General features: G+C 41.2%; 2 protein-coding genes and 1 long non-coding RNA gene across 6 annotated transcripts in view; 1 reads left to right on the top strand and 2 right to left on the bottom strand.

The window, feature by feature from the left end:
* Positions 1 to 2,343, bottom strand: part of LOC124046418 (dnaJ homolog subfamily C member 17-like) — a 49,936-nt gene extending 47,593 nt beyond the window's left edge. The window contains exon 1 of the mRNA XM_046366766.1: positions 2,123 to 2,343. Within this exon, the coding sequence (XP_046222722.1) occupies positions 2,123 to 2,206 (84 nt within the window). The 5' untranslated portion in view covers positions 2,207 to 2,343. The remainder of the gene's footprint in view (positions 1 to 2,122) is intronic.
* A 1,779-nt stretch (positions 2,344 to 4,122) lies between these two features.
* LOC124046415 (inverted formin-2-like) overlaps positions 4,123 to 19,910 on the top strand; it is a 22,142-nt gene continuing 6,354 nt past the window's right edge. For 3 of the 4 annotated variants that reach the window (XM_046366762.1, XM_046366761.1, XM_046366763.1), the window contains exons 1-17: positions 4,123 to 4,357; positions 10,454 to 10,865; positions 11,860 to 11,975; positions 12,462 to 12,621; positions 16,186 to 16,219; positions 16,476 to 16,617; positions 16,750 to 16,882; positions 17,051 to 17,545; positions 17,720 to 17,862; positions 17,984 to 18,045; positions 18,137 to 18,239; positions 18,378 to 18,463; positions 18,664 to 18,764; positions 19,041 to 19,111; positions 19,213 to 19,320; positions 19,473 to 19,543; positions 19,654 to 19,774. In XM_046366762.1, coding sequence (XP_046222718.1) covers positions 10,469 to 10,865; positions 11,860 to 11,975; positions 12,462 to 12,621; positions 16,186 to 16,219; positions 16,476 to 16,617; positions 16,750 to 16,882; positions 17,051 to 17,545; positions 17,720 to 17,862; positions 17,984 to 18,045; positions 18,137 to 18,239; positions 18,378 to 18,463; positions 18,664 to 18,764; positions 19,041 to 19,111; positions 19,213 to 19,320; positions 19,473 to 19,543; positions 19,654 to 19,774 — 2,343 coding nt within the window. In that variant the 5' untranslated portion in view covers positions 4,123 to 4,357; positions 10,454 to 10,468. Of the gene's footprint in view, positions 4,358 to 10,453; positions 10,866 to 11,859; positions 11,976 to 12,461; positions 12,622 to 16,185; positions 16,224 to 16,475; positions 16,618 to 16,749; positions 16,883 to 17,050; positions 17,546 to 17,719; positions 17,863 to 17,983; positions 18,046 to 18,136; positions 18,240 to 18,377; positions 18,464 to 18,663; positions 18,765 to 19,040; positions 19,112 to 19,212; positions 19,321 to 19,472; positions 19,544 to 19,653; positions 19,775 to 19,910 lie in introns of those variants that run through there. The other variant, XM_046366764.1, reaches the window with a different exon arrangement.
* Positions 9,235 to 19,910, bottom strand: part of LOC124046417 — a 24,210-nt gene continuing 13,534 nt past the window's right edge. Inside the window, exons 3-4 of the long non-coding RNA XR_006841012.1 lie at positions 12,431 to 12,584; positions 9,235 to 10,883 (exon numbers count right to left, since the gene is read on the bottom strand). This is a non-coding gene — a long non-coding RNA (uncharacterized LOC124046417). The remainder of the gene's footprint in view (positions 10,884 to 12,430; positions 12,585 to 19,910) is intronic.

Here is a 19,910-nt window from a genome sequence, read left to right as displayed (position 1 = left end):
TGCACAGTGAAACGCAGCCAGCCTGGCAGGGGGTCACTCTATTCAGTCCCACAGCTAGCTAAGCTACAGTACCATGAGCTGTTTTAGGCACTGAGGCCTAACATTACTACAGTCAGGGAGCCAGAAACGAAGAGCAATGAGAAGGAGATGAAGGAGCTCCACGTGTAAACGCTGCGCTGTCATGATAAAGTCCATAAAGACATCTGCTGGTGAATAATGTCTGCACATAACTCAGATATATGGAGACACAATCTATCTGTCTTAAACAATCACACTATAGGTAGGCTATATTCTGCTTTATTAGCCAAAATAAATAGCACCAGGCAGCCACATTGCTGAATCTTATTGAATTTTTTGGTGCCTAAACTGTGTTCGGTCTATTCCCTTCCTCTGTAAAACAGCCACTTCTTTATCCCTGCTGATATGCAGGAGCATGTGGCTGAAAAGTGATAACTGGTCTGTTTAACTGTCAGCTACAGGAGAACTCCGTGGCAAAAATAACTCCAGATAATGATTCACTCAGTGATGTGCATGAACCACAGGTTCCAAGCCACCATCTCCCTAACTAAAATATCTGGAATCCAAAATGAGAGGAATTTCAAAACCAGAGATAACGACAGAGGTAATTCATACCAGGAGGAGTAACAGGAAGCCGAGATTCATCAGGGAATGGTTTACAAGCTGTTGCTAAGTCCACATTAACATGATCTTGAAAGAGTATTTCCTCTCTCAATGATAAAACAGCAGTCCTCCTGGTGTAACAGTGAGAGAAAACAACTGTGACATCTGACATTGTAGATTGCACCACCTGGTTCCACAAATTCTACCAGTCCCCACACACACACACTGGTGTATGCACTACTGCTCACTATCTTTCCTGACCATCAGCAAACCTCACAAAACTCAGCTCCCCATTTCAGGGACTCTTTCTGGCCAAGCCACAACCACTAACTTCCCTAAAATGCTCCTCTGGGGTGGATGAGACTTTGAAATCCAATTAAGAAATTGAATTCTTCCCACAATTTGGCAGCAATGTTAATTTCCTTCTGGCCTGCAGATTTTAGGAGCTGAAAATGTAGCACGGAGGTGGTCGTGAAAATGACTGGATTTGGGGACACACATGTAGCAGGCCTGTCACCCATGGAGCATGGGCAGGGAAAATAGGACAAGGGAAGGGGAATCTTACCAGAGCAAACCAAATACCCATGTCTGCACATAATGTCATTCAGACTATGTTTCAATTAGGTGGAGCAGCCTTTTGTTTGAGCAAGCAATCAAACATGATACTTGTTTAACATGCAGACTGCAGTACACTTTCTGATTGGCAAACAATAAGAGATATTGAGGAAGATAATTTGTTTCTTGAACTTATCCAAATGCTGGCTCAGCCGGTACTTGTTGGTATCCCTTGGGTGAATCAAACAGGACCTTCTTATAGTACTAGACAAGGAGGCAACGTGATGCATTGGCTTATGAGTCTGATTTATAATTTCAGAAGACATCTGTTCCAGGAGGTGTTGCACTTCATCTGCATGCTTCCTTCAGATACAACCCACATCTACAGAAATGGCTGGCTCTGTGTTATCTTAATAAAACTGTCATAGGACCACGAGACACATTGAATTTTGAACAGTACTATGCCGCCACTTAGTGGCAATTTGGAGATACTTTACTTATAACACACAAAACCTACAGGCTTGGTAAAAATATTTCTAATGACATTATCCATGATGTACAAATTCTGACCTAAAAAAATATTAGGTAACTAACGTTAGCTTGCTTTGTTCATAACCAACCTAGCTGGTAGCTCTGGTCCAGGGCTAAGTGCTCGTCCCTCTACTAACACAACAGAGACAACTCGTTGTTGTCGTCGGGTGACTGGATCAGAGCTAGCTGGCTTAAGTATAACAACCCACTTCCGTCTGTGCTAGCACATTTTGGAAGAGCAGAGATAGGAGGTCTTTAGCTATGTTATTATGTACCAACTTCAAAGCAACTAGCTAACTAACCTACTGCTAAGTTACACAAGGCGTCAAAGTTTGTAAGCTAGCTAGTTAACTTTAGTTGTCTAAAGTAGCTAGTTAGCAAGCTAGCTCCTTATTGCTAACTAGCCATCACTCACCTCTTTCGCTGTCGCTGTGTCTTTAATACCCAGTAGACCATATAGGTCCATCTGTAAAAGGTCTTTCGCTGTCTTTCCTGTCATGTTATCTTTCTTTCGTACAATATAATAGCTACCAAAACAAACGTTAAATCAACGTCCTAAATATGTTTGTTGTTGTAGCACGTATGGGTTGAACGTTTCGAACGTCCAATTCGGACTCATTCACTTCCTGAAAACATATTATGGGAGGTGTAGTTTAAGTGCACTACACGTAATTTATTATCGAACTTGCACGATATTGTGGATTTAAAAGTATACGTATTGAATTACAATGATATGCAAGCATGTTGATCTATTTGGTCAAGTGTGGCATATTCAAATACTTTTTGCTGACTTTAAAGTGATCCATTTGGGATATCATTGTGATATGAAAATGTTGTAAATAATTAACAAATATTAACTTTTTGGTGTCAAAGTGTAATATTTATTTACTTATGCAAACTGTACCAGACTGGCCATTATAATATGGTAATTGTTATGTATGGAACGACGTGCTGTAAATCGTACTGTATGTTGTTATGGTTTATGACAGTGTGCTGCTTTATGGATTAATTGGTTGTGAGAATGAGCGTACATGTCATTAAACAAGATTGATGTAAAATGTGAAACCGTGCAGATGTGTGTTCTCTACAGCTACGCTAGATATAACAGTAATATTAGGACATCGTTTAAAAAATAATAATAATAATATTTGAAACAAAGGTAAGAGAGGGTACATTCATGAACATTTCATATGGGTTATTATGGCATAATAAACTCTGGTTTCACTTCTGGATGTCTGGATGTGGGCTTGTGGCTTACAGAGGAAGGTAATGCAGCCAGTTTCATGGAAAGCCCGTTATTGCAGCATTCCCTGAGAGGCTGGTAGTACCCCTGGAGGTAGGTGCCCTGGGGCCCCAAATTAGTTAGTCCGGCCCTGTAAACAATGCCAGTCTGTTCAGTTCCTATAATGATTTAGAGCTTTCTGAGAAGAGAACAATCACACACCCACACAAAGACAGGGGCAGACTGGCCATCTAACATTTCGGTCAAATGCAAGATGGACTGGTCCGTTTTTGGCTTATTTGTACTGTCTACATTTATTTGCATGTGTTTTATTTTTTTCTGATCATTATCTGGTTAATAATGGGGGCCTCAAGGAAAGAAATGGGTTAGAAATGCCAAAGCCGATTTCTGGTCCCAGTCCGCAAAGCATACACATGTGTGTGTAATTAACTCTACGATTGATCATTTACCAGTTCTAAATGATGAAGTAGTCAATCAAAGAGTTACTCTATAAACTAGAAATTTACTCAAACCAATTAATAGATGTATTAGTTATGAATGAATTAACACTCAAAACAGTAACAGCATACATGGAAGACATGATACTGTCACGTCCTGACCATAGAAAGCCTATATTTTCAATGGTAAAGTAGGTCAGGGTGTGACTAGGGGTTTTAGTCTAGGTTATTATTTCTATGTGGGGTTCTAGGTTTTATTTTCTATGTTAGGGTTTGTGTATGAACTAGTTATCCTTGTGTTTTGGAGCAATGATGGATAGACTAATTAACCCTGGTTTGGCCCTTGGTTTAAGATAATTATTATCTTTAATCTTCAAACTAAGTTAGGCCTGGCCGGCTTGGGTTTACCACGTGGTCAGGGTAATCAGGCTAAAAGACTGTAATCCTGAGGCAGATAACGTTTTTGTAAGCATAGCTAAGTGACATTCCAATAAGAAACCATAGGCATGCCTGGTATTACCTTTTCCCATGGAGACTTTTGAAAGACAAGATTCCTATGCAAATAGAATACAACAAAATAGAATACAACAGAATAGTAGGCTACAAAATAGAATATGATATATTGGCTACTTTATTGCAACCTGTTGGGACATTTGTCTTCTACCTATCTCAACCCCATGCCACAATAAAGCATGCTGTCCAGCTGGGCCAGCTGAGTTCAGGGCGTGGGAGGGGCCATCCAGCTGTGCCTGCAACATCGTCACACTCATGTGTAAACTGCAAGGAGATCCAGGTCTAAACTGAAATCTTCCTAACCATCCCCATCCATTTTCCACTACATACATTGCAGAGAGGTATCCTGGTAAAGTACGAAAGAAAAAGGATCGTGGAGGCTGGAAAGGGACGTTCGTTATCTGGCCACAATCGGAGGACGCGATTCTTCAAGTGGTTATTTCTGACATAATCTCAGGTAAAGCAGCGCAACTGGAAACGGTTTAAATGTAAATGTATTTTAGCGCATCGGTAGGCTATTTATGAGAACTTCAGACAACGACCTGTTTAGATGTCTTGAAAGGGAAATTAGTGTTCTGAAGACAATTATTCCATTAGGCAATCTAAACGAGTTATCGGAATTCGCCATTATAAGCCGCGGACAGGAGCGCAAAATAAAGACGGTCCTAAAACATTGGAATCCTCCGGACTAGGGCAGGCTACTTCACATGATTATCAACCAGAAACATATTTTCACATCTGTTCCAAAGAATAATCTAAGGCTACTGACAAAACATTAACTACCTGTAAGGCCTATTGAACATTTATCCAACAGATGGTTATTGGCATCACATCCCCCATTATCTCCTATTTATCATAACATATTGTTACAACAGGAGTGAATATCCTGACATAATGCATATTCATCTTTTTGGAAATGGTCAAACATTCTCTTAGTATTTCCCATAGAATGGAGGACTGCTTGTGTGTGATGCAGGACAGGTTACATCAGTGAAGTCAGCTGGTCTCTGTTAACAGAAACACAGACAGATGTGGTCCAATAGAATATAAATGAAAGTTATTACAAATTTAATACATTTGTTAATATTCACATCCAGCTAATAACATCATTTTGGGGTGGCAGGGTAGCCTAGTGGTTAGAGTGTTGGACTAGTACCCAGAAGGTTGCAAGTTCAAATCCCTGAGCTGACAAGGTTCAAATCCGTCGTTCTGCCCCTGAACAGGCAGTTAACCCACTGTTCCTAGGCTGTCATTGAAAATAAGAATTTGTTCTTAACTGACTTGCCTAGTTAAATAAAGTAAAAAAATGTGTTTTGCATTGAACTGTTTAATAGTAACAAGGTTGGGATACACTGCCCAAATTCCATTTACATTAGGCTCTGCTTATTATATACATATGTTTTAAACATTTTAGTAAATTAGTAGTGAGTGCAGACATTTACATACTTTCTTCATACTTTACATCAGTCTCTGTGGGCCCGTTCATGCAACAAGGAGTGCAGGAGCATCACATGGATTTATTGTTCAAGGCAAGTCACGCTCAAAGTCATCATTAGAACCAGGATGAGAGGGCTCTGAAATATCACTCTGTATAATTGCCACTAAGAAAAAGCAACCCACTCAGGGCTTTGTGACTCACAGCATACCCTCATAGCTGTGGAGTGCAACAGTATTCACTGGGCTATACTGCAGCCCTCAAAATGCATTGCCATAACAACACGGTCATAATGTCTTAAAGTCCATGGCCAAATATCTGAGACTATAAAAACCAGAATCAAGACCATGAGAAATTATTCCTAATAGTTCCGTCAGACATCTGCTCTGGTGAACTCACAGGTCTGAACTTATAGGTCTTAAAACATTGTCAGTCAATAACATCAACAGGATTTAAATTCAACCACTTCAAAGAAGAAACATCAATGAAGATAGCAAATGAAGCGAGGAATTCATAACAGGCTACTAGTTCTAGAAAATGAATACCAGATGTGAAGAGAGGGACATGGCCAACACATTGGCTGTTTTGGGCAAATATGTTACAAATATGTTACAAATATGTTACAGATGCTTAATTGAATGTTTAGAAATGAATGTGAGATGTTATCAATGACAATTCAAGATTTTTACAAGAGTTCCAGGGAGCTCTGTTTTTAAATAAGCTTTTCTTATGGCTTAAGTCTGCATTATAAAAACACCACAGTCAGCTAAACTGCAGGCAACAATGTTTGTTCAGAGACAGTTCTGAGGCATCATGGGTCTCTCTCTCTCAAGTCTGGCATTCCAGTTAAAGGACAACAAATAAGATAGATTCCATAAACACTGGCTTTCATCTGGTTCAATTCTTATCCCAGCCCCGGTACATGTTACTGTTTATTTACTCTCTTCTGTTTGGCTTACACAAAATCCCCCTGCTCTCAAGGTGGTACTAATAAACTAATAGATTGTGAGACTCTTTCCATGGCAAATGCAGACATATCTACACTGTATATGTTGGCTGAGTTCTTACAAGGAAATAAATGCGGATCATCTTTCTTTATATAATAGCACTCTATTTTTACGGTAGAACAGTGGGTTGGTGGGTTGGTTTGTTTGAATGTAGGCAGCTTCCCTTGAGTACAGGAGGAGTGTATTCCTGACATGCAGTAAGTAAGCCAATGTGAGTTGTGGTATGTGGGAGCTGTCACTGAGCTCATGTTAATATTGGTTAAAGTAGAAAAATGTGCAGAAGCAACAAGCTAATAAAGAATGTAATTGTCATCCTTTTTATTCAGATGATCCACGGTTGGTCCTGCATTGAGAACCAGCAGTTTGTTTATTAACAGATGCTCTCTCTCTCTATATAACTGAGGTCAGAATTGTGTGAGAAATTACATTTTAAAAATTAACATTGTTGTGGCACCATGTTTGTCTTGTGTTTCCTGTCTCAGGAAAGTCGTCCCCTTGTTAGTTCCTACTGAAAAGCGCCTGACCCATGTTGGAAAGTCCTGCTGACTGTCCTGCTACCTAATGTGTAACGGTTTTCTAGGTGTGGTGAAGGAGAGTCGGACCAAAATGCAGCGTGTAGATTGCGATCCATGTTTAATCAAACAAACGTAAACACGAAATAACACAAACACTACAAAACAATAAACGTAACGAAAACCGAAACAACCTATACTTGTCAAACTAACACTAGCCAGTTACAAGGACACTAAGGACAATCACCCACAAAACAACCAAGGAATATGGCTGCCTAAATATGGTTCCCAATCAGAGACAACGATAAACACCTGACTCTGATTGAGAACCACTCCAGACAGCCATAGACTCTGCTAGATCACCCCACTAGCTACAATCCCACTATATACCAAAACCCCAAGACAAAACACACCACAATACAAAAACCCCATGCCACACCCTGGCCTGACCCAATACATAAAGATAAACACAAAATACTTCGACCAGGGCGTGACATAATGTTAATGTTAATGCATTTCAAATGTACTTCCCCTGTGTCCATGACTGTGTCCATGACTAATGTGGTGAAATTCACCTGGACTAAAATGTTCTATTCCCCAGTGACCCTACAGTACATCACTCTGTGCAGATGAATAGATTGTAAATCCTTGTTAGAATGTGTTCAGATGCTTGTTGAGTATAAAACCCATTAGTCGTCTGAAAGCAACCAGTGAAGCAGGAGATATTCCTCCCATTCTGTAGCTATTGAACAGAGCTCTTTTATGGGGGATGAGAAAGCCTATTGTGAAAGGAAATTGTCTTCCTGGCTTGCTCTGTACTGGCAGTCCAAGTCCGAGAGAATCAGCCCCGCCAAAGTTGAAGCCGACAAATTATTTGCCAAATGTGTCTGGAAACGGGCAGCTCCTTTTTCGGCCTGTTGAATTATCGGGAACTTGAGAACTGAATGGAAAGTTGTAGGAGTTTACAGTTTGCTACATTTTAGAGTTGACTTTAGTTCCATGTAAATTCCCACTGTGGTGGAGTCTTGTCATCAGGACCCAGTTTTGACTCACTTGACATTCTGCTCAGTGAGTTTCATGAGAGACTTTTACATAAAACACCACACAGAAACATCACTGAAATAGCCCGGATTCCTGAGCTAAGCCATGTGTTGTGTAGATATAGAGAGAAGCAGACGGGGGCTTAGAACCATCCATAGTACTGCAGTGTGTGCAGAGCTGCAGTCTTGCCAAGTGTGAAATAACTAATGTTTTTGAAATAAGTAACTCATTTTGGGAGGAGAATTATACCCCTACAGTTATTCATTAGATCAGATGTCTGCGATTATAGATGAATTATTTATATATTTTTCCCATTCCCTACCCTGTTATTTCTGAGTGAGTGTGGGAGCTTGCAGGGGATGTTGTGCGTAGGTGAGGGTGGGACAGGTTGATACAAAGAGCCGTATTCAAATCAAATCAAATCCAATTTTATTTGTCACATACACATGGTTAGCAGATGTTAATGCGAGTGTAGCGAAATGCTTGTGCTTCTAGTTCCGACAATGCAGTAATAACCAACAAGTAATCTAACTAACAATTCCAAAACTACTGTCTTATACACAGTGTAAGGGGATAAAGATTAAGTACATAAAGATATATGAATGAGTGATGGTACAGAGCAGCATAGGCAAGATACAGTAGATGGTATCGAGTACAGTATATACATATGAGATGAGTATGTAAACAAAGTGGCATAGTTAAAGTGGCTAGTGATACATGTATTACATAAGGATGCAGTAGATGATATAGAGTACAGTATATACGTATGCATATGAGATGAATAATGTAGGGTATGTAACATTATATAAGGTAGCATTGTTTAAAGTGGCTAGTGATATATTTACATCATTTCCCATCAATTCCCATTATTAAAGTGGCTGGAGTTGAGTCAGTGTCAGTGTCAGTATGTTGGCAGCAGCCACTCAATGTTAGTGGTGGCTGTTTAACAGTCTGATGGCCTTGAGATAGAAGCTGTTTTTCAGTCTCTCGGTCCCAGCTTTGATGCACCTATACTGACCTCGCCTTCTGGATGATAGCGGGGTGAACAGGCAGTGGCTCGGGTGGTTGATGTCCTTGATGATCTTTATGGCCTTCCTGTAACATCGGGTGGTGTAGGTGTCCTGGAGGGCAGGTAGTTTGCCCCCGGTGATGCGTTGTGCAGACCTCATTACCCTCTGGAGAGCCTTACGGTTGTGGGCGGAGCAGTTGCCGTACCAGGCGGTGATACAGCCCGCCAGGATGCTCTCGATTGTGCATCTGTAGAAGTTTGTGAGTGCTTTTGGTGACAAGACAAATTTCTTCAGCCTCCAGAGGTTGAAGAGGCGCTGCTGCCTCGCTTCACAATGATACTTTTGTTTTGCAGCATATTACTCAAAACTAGGTTTGCAAAGCTACTGGTAATTTGCTAAAGCTAAATCTATCGTAACTTTGGTCATTTATACTTGAAACCCTTTTAATATGGTATTCATTTTTTATATCTGTGTCCATATTGTCCACGAGTTTCTAGTAGATAGACCATATGGTTCAAGAGAAAATAGACAAATTAATGATCAAAGCTTCTAATCAACAATGGTATAATTTTCAATGAACTCTGCAACTCTTCCAACTATTTACTTTTTTTCTCAGCCCCCACCAGTTTGATGCCAAAACATTTACAACAAATACATATTGACATAGTAAAATTCTGAAACCTTCACATTAAACACCAATGGTATTCACTAAGGTGAGGGTTTATATTTGGGATCATGTTTTACAGCTTTGTCATTCCATTTTTTATTTTAATTTAATATATTTTACACATGATGAGTCCCAACAAAGGGCCAGAGATAATTACAGACACCTGTAATAATCCCAATAGGGCCGCCAGATGTCTTACAGATAGATCACATACAAAGATACCAAAAAGATACCAAAAATGCTGGTGGTTTACTGGTAAACTTCTCAAGTCTCCAGTAATATACCCTCCCTTTGCAACTCTACTCAAAATCTTGTTCACAGTTGGATGTAATTGAAAATAAAGTATATACACAGAATATAATATATCTCCCATAAAGATACACTGAGCGTCATGTGCCTGTCTTTGTGTTTGATGTTGATTAGCTGACAGCGAGTCCCTTCCCTTTTACTACAGGATTATGTTTGAATGTTTGGCAGGACTAGTAATGACAGGACTGCTGACATATCTTTCACTTGTCCCCCAATGTGCAGAGCTGTCATTTCCTATGAATGTGCTATGTTGTGATAAAGGCATGAATCCTTTAGCCAGGATATATTTATGCAAAGGCCCATCTGCAGGTCAAATAGTATATGGTTTGTTTGCAAAAAAAACATCCCAATAACATTTTGACCATCAAAATATATTGAACTCTCCACCACTTTCAGCACTTTATAGAAAACAGATGTATGTTTACATTAGACTCTATCAAACAAAACTGCAGTCCAGCAAACCAAAAGTCTCACCACGACACTGAATTGAACCTCGTTCCCTTCCCTCCACAAACCCTCTGCCCATCACCATGTCAATTCATTAATTAAACTACCTTAACTTCCCTCCACAGACCCTTTCCATCGCCATGTCAGTGAAGTCGGATGGGAAGAGGAAGTGGGCGACAGTGAGGGGCCATCTGGGCTCCTCCCAGGACTCAGACACCCAGCTGGAGGCCAACCTGGAGAGTGCAGACCCAGAGCTGTGCATCCTCATGCTCCAGGTGCCCAGTGTGGTCAACTACTCTGGGCTGAAGCGTCGTCTGGAGGGCAGCGAGGAGTCCTGGATGGTCCAGTTCCTGGAGCTGAGTGGGCTGGACCTGCTGCTGGAGGCCCTGGACAGTCTGTCTGGGAGGGGCTGCTCCCGCATCGCAGATGCCCTCCTGCAGCTCACCTGTGTCAGCTGTGTCCGGGCCGTCATGAACTCCTCGTCTGGGATCAACTTTATCGTGGAGAATGAGGGCTACATCCGCAAACTCTCCCAAGGTTCGACAGCACCTAGGACTGAGGAGATATACAGTGTTTAAAGCTATGGCATCACACACACACACCTTCCACGAGAGGTTCCACGAATTAGCCTTTTATATACATACACAGTATATATAGACACTCAGTGGCCAGTTTATTAGGTACTTTGAGGCATGGAAACGTTGCTTAATTGGTATCAAGGGACCTAACATGTGCAAGGAAAACATTCCCCACACCATTACACCACCGCCACCAGGCAGGATGGGGCCATAGGCTCATGCTGCTTACGCCAAATCCTAACTCTGCCATCAGCATGACACAACAGGAACTGGGATTCGTCGGACCAAGTGATGCTTTTCCACTCCTCAGTTGTCCAGTGTTTGGGATCGCGAGCCCACAAGAGTTTTTAGCTAATAGGAGTAGAACCTGGTGTGGTCGTCTGCTGTAGTAGCCCATCTATAACAAGGACAAAAGAATAGTGTTTTCCGAGATGCCGTTCTGCACACCACTGTTGTACTGCGTCGTTATTTGCCTGTTTGTGGTCCACCTGTTAGCTTGCACGATTCTTGCCATTCTCCTTCGACCTATCATCAACGAGTTGTTTTTGCCTACAGGTGTGTGAGAATAATACTTAATAATTAGTATTCAGTTGTACATAATTGTAATCCAATATAAAATCAACCCCACAAAATACCTAAGTAGATTTAGGAATTTCAAAGAAGTACCATGGCAACAGAATTCAGGTCAGATATAGGCCATTGTTTCAGACACAGTGTATGGAGGGGGACATTGTGTGGAGGTTACAGTGCATTGCAACATCTTCCCACACACTGACAAACTTATCACAAACAAAACACTTTTTTGTAAAGGTAAGTTCACTTTACATTGTCTTAAGATGAGCCATAACATCCTAGAGGACACCAGACAAGGGAGAAGGATAAAGGTAGGAGGGAATATGAGGACAATGACCATGTGTACACTGACTGATGTCTGTGACTTTGTCTTATCACAGCCTTGGACACGTCCAACACCATGGTGAAGAAGCAGGTGTTTGAGCTGCTTTCTGCCCTGAGCATGTACTCCTCTGATGGGTACCGTCTGGCCATGGATGCCTTGGACCACTACAAGGCAAGTGTCATACAGCCAGACAAGCTGTCACTGATTGACAGAGGCTATATACCATGCACCTACAGAATAAGTGGCCAAGTTCTGATTTAGGAAGGATCATGAGAGAAAATTAACAATGCTAGAGGAAAATTATAAATAACAATCTGTGTGCTTTTGATGAAAATGTACTGAAATCAGATATGACGGGTTTTTTGTAACATGCTATTTCAGTTCAAAGGAATCTCATTAAATAGGCAAATTAAAGTCATTTTTAATCAACCCAGACATTACTGAAACAACCATATGCACCTAGTAATGCCCTCGAGTGTACATGTGTTGAAATGCTGAAGTGACCGCTTTGGGTTTTCTAGCAATGTCCGTAGTTGTCAATACTTTGATAAACGTTACTCACTGATCAATATTAAAGCATTATGGGGATAGAAGCTGTCCTCACACAGCAGGAGTGAATGACATACAGAATGACTCATGCGTTACTTTGGCTCCCAGGGTGTGAAGACCCAGCAGTATCGCTTCAGTGTGATCATGAACGAGCTGCAGGCCACAGACAACGTGCCCTACATGGTCACCCTCCTCAGTGTCATCAACGCCATCATCTTTGGGACAGATGACCTGCAACAGAGAGATAAGATGCGCAAGGAGTTTATTGGTACAGCGCATTGTTTATCTTCACTACTCAGCCACTCAGTTCATCTGCAAGGTCACACAGTGTCACATTGTTAATAACAAAAAGGTAGTTTCCCTATTGAGAAACACCAGACAAATGGGAATGAAAATAGGCCATTTGGCAACACTTCCATTACTAATGTATGTCACTGTGTCATTTTAGCTATATGCCTGCTTGCAATCTGTCCCCTCCCAGTGAGCGTTGGGAGAAATGACGGTGAAAATTAGGTCAATTTACGGTTCTGATTGAAAGTTGAAAATATGTATTTTCCGGACGTTGAAATACATATTTTACAGACTTTGAAAAGACGTCATTAACATATGTTAAAAATACTTATTTTACGGACGTTGAGAATACTTATTTTTCCGGTCATTGTTTCTATGGCCAAATTTCAACCATACATAAATTCACATACAGTACCAGTCAAAAGTTTGGACACACCTTCTCATTCAAGGGTTATTCTTTATTTTTAGTATTTTCTACATTGTAGAATAATAGTGAAGACATCAAAACTATGAAATAACACATATGGAATCATGTAGTAACCATAAAAGTGTTAAACAAATATTGTTTATATTATATTTGAGATTATTCAAAGTAGCTACCCTTTGCCTTGATGACAGCTTTGCACACTTTTGGCATTCTCTCAACCAGCTTCATGAGGTAGTGAAAGACCATATTATGGCAAGAACAGTTCAAATAAGCAAAGAGAAACAACAGTCCATCATTACTTTAACCTCTATGGGATCGGTGTGCCCCCCCCCCCCTCAGGATGGTTGTGCAAATGTAGGCTAATGTGATTAGCATGAGGTTGTAAGTAACAAGAAAATTTCCCAGGACATTGACACATCTGATATGGGCAGAAAGCTTAAATTCTTGTTAATCTAACAGCACTGTCCAATTTACAGTAGCTATTAAGGTGAAATAATGTCATGCTATTGTTTGAGGAGAGTGCACAGTTATGAACTTGAAAATGTATTAATAAACCAATTAGGCACATTTGGGCAGTCTTGATACAACATTTTGAACAGAAATGCAATGGTTCATTGAATCAGTCTAAAACTTTGCACATACACTGCTGCCATCAGGTGGCCAAAATCAAAATTGTGCCTAACCTGTAATAGTACATTATGGCCTTTCTCTTGCTTTTAAAATAACACGTTTTTTTGTCTTTGTATAATATTTTACCAGATCTAATGTCTTAAATTCTCCTACATTAATTTCCCATTTCCACAAACTTCAAAGTTTTCCTTTCAAATGGTATCAAGAATATGCATATCCTTGATTCAGGTCCTAAGCTACAGGCAGTTAGATTTGGGTATGTCATTTTCGGCGAAAATTGAAAAAAAGGGTCCGATCCTTAAGAGGACATGAAGGTCAGTCAAACCTGAAAATGTCAAGAACTTTGAAAGTGTATGCAAGTGCATTCGCAAAAACCATCAAGTTCTATGATGAAACTGGCTCTCACGAGGACCGCCTAAGGAAAGTAAGACCCAGAGTTACCTCTGCTGCAGAGGATAAGTTCATTAGAGTTACCAGCCTCAGAAATTGCAGCCTAAATAAATGCTTCAATAAGTTCAAGTAACAGACACATCTTAACATCAACTGTTTAGAGGATACTGCGTGAATCAGGCCTTCTTGTTCAAATTGCTGCAAAGAAACCACTAGTAAAGGACACCGATAAGAAGAAGAGACTTGGTTGGGCCAAGAGACACGAGCAGTGGACATTAGACAGCTGGAAATCTGTCCTTTGGTCTGATGAGTCCAAATTTTAGATTTTTGGTTTGAAGCGTCATGTCTTTCTGAGACGCACGGTAGGCAAAAGTATGATCTCCGCATGTATGGTTCCCACGGTGAAGCATGGAGGAGGAGGTGTGATGGGGTGGGGGTGCTTTGCTGGTGACCCTGTCAGTGATTTATTTAGAATTCAAGGCACACTTAACAAGCATGTCTACCACAGCATTCTGCAGCGATACACCATCCGATCTGGTTTGCGCTTAGTGGGACTATCATTTGTTTATCAACAGGACAATGACCCAACACAGGCTGTGTATGGGCTATTTGACCAAGAAGGAGAGTGATGGAGTGCTGCATCAGATGACTTGGCCTCCACAATCAACCCAACCTCAATCCAATTGAGATGGTTTGGAATAAGTTGGACCACAGCGTGAAGGAAAAGCAGCCAACAAGTGCTCAGCATATGTGGGAACTTCTTCAAAACTGTTTTAAAAGAATTCCAGGTGATTCTGGTTGAGAGAATACCGAGAGTGTGCAAAGCTGTCATCAAGGCAAAGGGTGGCTACTTTAAAGAACCTCAAATATAAAATATATTTTGATCTGTTTAACACGTTTTTGGCTACTACATGATTCCATATGTGTTATTTCATAGTTTTGATGTCTTCACTATTATTCTACAATGTAAAAAGTATATATATATTTAACCTTGAATGAGTAGGTGTGTCCAAACTTTTGACTGGTACTGTGTATCTACATGTCAATGAAGAAAGCATTCTATCACATTCAACATTTTGAACTACAATTAAAATAGGAAACTGGAGCAAACCAAAGAGTGCAGAATGGAATGTTTATTTTTCCTCCCATCTATCACATTAGCTTTTTCTATTTTAGCTGTTTCAAAAGCTTTAGAACTGGCAGTGATCATGTTCAGAGATTTCAGACACAATTCAAAAAAACAACAACAGAACACTTCAACTACAATAATATTCTCAATAACGGTTACAGACACATTTTTCTTGCTATGACTGTGAATAGGGGTTGTTTATTATTTTTAACATCCACAGACCAAAAAACGATCTGTCTGGCCAGGACGGACGACATCTGTCTGGCCAGGACGGACAGACCAAATTTCAAGATCTTTTCAACTGCACAGACTTCGGTGTCGAAATGGTGCTCACTGGGCTATCTCGTCCCTAAACACTTGAATATTGGGCAAACCTCAAATATTTAGGTTTGAAAGTAGGCCTATTCATTTGTATTTGACATAGATGGTGGTACCGGAATCATTTTTTGTTTTGGGAAAATCTGTGTTTTATCTGGGAAATCAAGATTAGGTCTATAGAGATGTGTGCTGAATTTGTTGAAGAAATATGGGCATAGTAGTCCTATCAACCATTGTATGTACAATATTATGGTTCTTGACAGGTTACAGTATTGTCCAGGAACTGGCTTCGATGTAGGCCTACCTTTTTATGATGGCAAATTAGCTGCAATCGGAAGCCAACAACAGAAGCTCATCTGAAGTCTGTCAGGTTGCCATTCACATCCTTTTGTGAATTTGGCATTCACGGAAAATGTGTCATTTGTTAGAAGTCGTTCCACATCCCCACTCCACTGCGGATTGATTCATTATATCCTAAATCACTCACCTGTGATCAAAATCACACGCTGATTCCCATCACGCAAATTCATGTTTACATTCCGTGGTGTTCCAACTTTTTCATAGCACAAAGTACGAAACGGATCAATTTGAAAGTGGATCGTTGTCTTTATCACTGCCTTATTAAGTGCACTGTTTCTTTTTTCCAGGATTACAGTTACTTGATATACTGCCCAAATTGAGGTGAGTGCCTTGACTGACTTCCTCAATTTCATTGTGACTTTTTTGTTGTGTGCAGATAAATGAAATGCCCATGCATTGGTCAAGCACATGAGCACATAACGTGAGTGAAATGTTCAACAAAACATGTGTTTATTTTAACATTTGTTAATTTACTTGTTGATTTGATGTGCAAGTGGGAAGTACACATGTAAACGTAGCCTACTTGCTCATTAGGCCCTTTTGAATAAATTACTGTGTGTGTGTGTGTGACCTCCAGAGATGAGGAGGATGAGGACTTGATCATTCAGTGTGAAGCGTTTGAAGAGGCTATGGTTGAGGATGAGGAGGAGCTGTTGAGGGTCTATGGAGGCATCGACATGAGCAGTCACCAGGAGGTGTTCACCACCCTCTTCAACAAAGTGAGCATAGCCGTCCGCTGCACGACCATAACACTGCAGGTCACCTTCTCTTAACATCAAGGCAAGTCTAGTAAACAATTGAATTACAAATGCACTTTAATAAGGTTTGGTTGTGTGTTGGTCCCCCTCCAGGTGAGCAGGTCTCCGTCATCCCTCCAGCTGCTGTCCATCCTACAGGCCCTGCTGCTGCTGGGACCCGACAGGGCTGACATCTGGCAGACCCTGGAGGCCCTCACTAACAGGGCCATACTGCTGGATCAAGACTGTGAGTCCTCTGAGGCAATTATTTGTCTCCTAAGAGAGTTTTGGGCAAAGGACTGGAGTCTGGGTGAATGTAGACGAAGAGCAAAAGTGCATAGAATATTTTTTTGGGGGGTTACATGTAGGCAAAATTCTGTAGATTTCAGTGTTTGTGTATGATTCTGTGCTCCAGCTCCAATGGACTCCTGTGAGACGATTATGCAACGCCTGGTGTTCTCCAAGCGCAAGACTGCTGGTGTCCATGCTGTGGATGGTCTGCCACCCAAGAAGATTGATAAGGCTGTTCAGACTGATAAGGTGGACAATGACCAAGAAAGACTGACCAAATGCCCCACAACCTCCCAAGTGTCTTCTGTTCCACCACCCTCACACCCTTCCCTTCCTCCTCCCCCCGCTCCGACACTACCACACACAGGAGGTGGAGTACCCCCACCACCTCCACCTTTACCAGGGATGGGGGTGCCCCCAGGGTGCCCACCCCCACCCTTGCCCGCTATGTCAGGCATGCCTCCAACACCACCACCACCTCCTCCTGGCATGGGTGAGATGGGGGTGGCCCAAAGAAGCCAATCCCTGGGGTGTGCCTGTTCTGCCTCCTCCAAGGCAGGCCGCTGCCCCACCCTGAGGATGAAGAAGCTCAACTGGCAGAAGCTCAGAGCTGTCACTGGTGAGTGAATAACCATGGCATCTCTCTTTAATGAACCTCCCCTTCGTTTACAGAGGCAGTCTTCTCTATTTCAGAGGGGAAAAGATTGTCTGATAGCACAGCATAGAGAATAATTGTATTAGATCATTCCAGATGTCTTGCGGTTATTCTCTCCCTCCTTTCACAAACACACAGATGGTCATTCCATGTGGACCTCTGCTCAGAAAGACGCTCCTCGGGAGCCCAACTACTCCAGCATTGAGCAGCTGTTCTGTCTCCCGGTGACCGAACACAAAGGCAAGGGGGCAGCTGCTCCTGTCAAGAAGGAGCCTAAAGAGGTGCACTGGTCAACACTCACTACAGCTCTCATATCTGGAGCACACCAAAAACATGGCTCATTATGAATCCTAAAACAACAACCTCCCTAACAAAATATTTGTTCCCCTCTTCTCTCTACAGATCTCCTTTATTGGCGTAAAGAAGAACTTGAACTTGAACATATTTCTCAAGCAATTCAAATGGTAATGTAATTGATCATTTAAGTTGGTATTGATTTCAGTGTTGTTTTTACCCCATTGAGCTGATGTTTTTTCTCCATGCTCCTCTTTCTAGCTCACATGATGAGTTTGTGTCCTTGATTCAGAATGGGGATCGGACTAAGTTTGATGTGGAGGTGTTGAAGCAACTTGTTAAACTCTTACCTGAGAAACATGAGGTTGGTATAAGGAGTACTTTCCTAATTTATCTTCATATATAAAACAGGGTAATGTTTTATTTTTTTGTATAAGTTAAGCATTGAACAATATGAGGGTAATGACTGAGCTGAAGTACTCTCTTTTCTTTCTCTATCTAGATAGAAAACCTGAAATTCTTCCAGGGTGAAAAAGACAAGTTGGCCAATGTTGACCGATTCTACATCTCTATCCTGGCTGTGCCATGGTAACTGCTATTCCTCTCCTCGCTTTCAATATTTCTGGCACCTCACAGGATACTTTATGTGGAGATGATTCTGGTGTATGTTTTCGTTTGGCACTTCCTTGAATTGTCTTGCTTAATTCCCTATGGCATCTCTCTCCCCTCCCTGTACCATCCCTACTTCGTATCCCCTCTCCCTCTCTTTCTCTCGTGTCTCCCCACAGTTACCAGCTGAGGATAGACTGCATGTTGCTGTGTGAGGAGACGGCCTCAGTACTGGACATGCTCAAGCCCAAAGCAGAGGTGGTTGAATCAGCATGCCAGTGTAAGACAACACCAACTTCCATGTATAAACACTCATGTTACATTGACTGCCCTATTCATCAATTAAATATTTGTGAAAACTATCAGAGGACACTGTAAGGCTCATTGTGAAAATATCAACAGAGCGAGACTAACTATGCAGTTTTATGTAGACCAAATTGTTGCTTGTGCTGGAAAGGTTGTATCTATTCCAGTTGGAGATGCAGGTCCATTGCATCATTGTTTTAACAAACGTTTTGCGTCGAACATTTCAACATTAAAAAAATGTCCCCCCCAGGTCTCAGAGTGAGCACTCTCATGCCCAGTTTCTGCAGGCTCATCCTTGATGTGGGAAACTTCCTCAACTACGTAAGTAAGGACTCTCCAAAGGATGACATTCTACTCACCCAAAAACATGCAGCACTTATGCAGTCTGAAGAGCTCGAACTCCTGATTATGTTTGTTCACAGGGATGTCACACAGGAAACGCTGAGGGCTTTAAGATCAGCTCCCTGCTGATGCTAACTGAGACTAAGGCCAACAAGAGCCGCATTACCCTGCTCCATCACATTCTGGAGGTAACACTAATCTAAATAAGGATGTGCTTTTCTGAGAAGAAAAACAACTGTGTGGTCAGTGCTCCTCACAGAAACCAAACGGACTTCACATGGACAATCAAATCAAAGTTGGAAATCATAAATAAAGTCATGACTGACCATTCTGTTTACAGGAAGTAGAGCTGAACCACCCAGAGCTGTTGTACCTCCCTGACGACATTGAGATTTGTGAAAAAGCAGCTGGGTATAACACCCTTTTTATTTAAAAAAGACATGTATTATAAGCCCTGAAATTGATACATAAATGATACAATTACATACCAAAACATTTGTATATTTATTTTTATCCTTCAGAATCAACCTGGACTCCATTCAGGCAGAGGCCAGTGCCTTACTCAATCGACTGAAAGAAGCATCAAAGAAAGTCTCTAACTCTGTGGACGATGTAAAGCAGCAGTTCACAGAGGTGTTTGAGGTATGAAACCAGTGAATTAGATTCTATTGTGGTTCAATGCATCACAATATTGACAAGTTTGTGGTTGTTTTAAAACTCTTTGGAGGAGGTCAATCAACTATACAAATGTGTTCTTTAATAAGGCAATTGTTCAACT

The sequence above is a fragment of the Oncorhynchus gorbuscha genome, linkage group LG10 (genome assembly GCF_021184085.1).
Source record: "Oncorhynchus gorbuscha isolate QuinsamMale2020 ecotype Even-year linkage group LG10, OgorEven_v1.0, whole genome shotgun sequence".
Lineage (NCBI taxonomy): Eukaryota > Metazoa > Chordata > Actinopteri > Salmoniformes > Salmonidae > Oncorhynchus > Oncorhynchus gorbuscha.
This window is presented reverse-complemented; position numbering and strand designations above follow the sequence as displayed.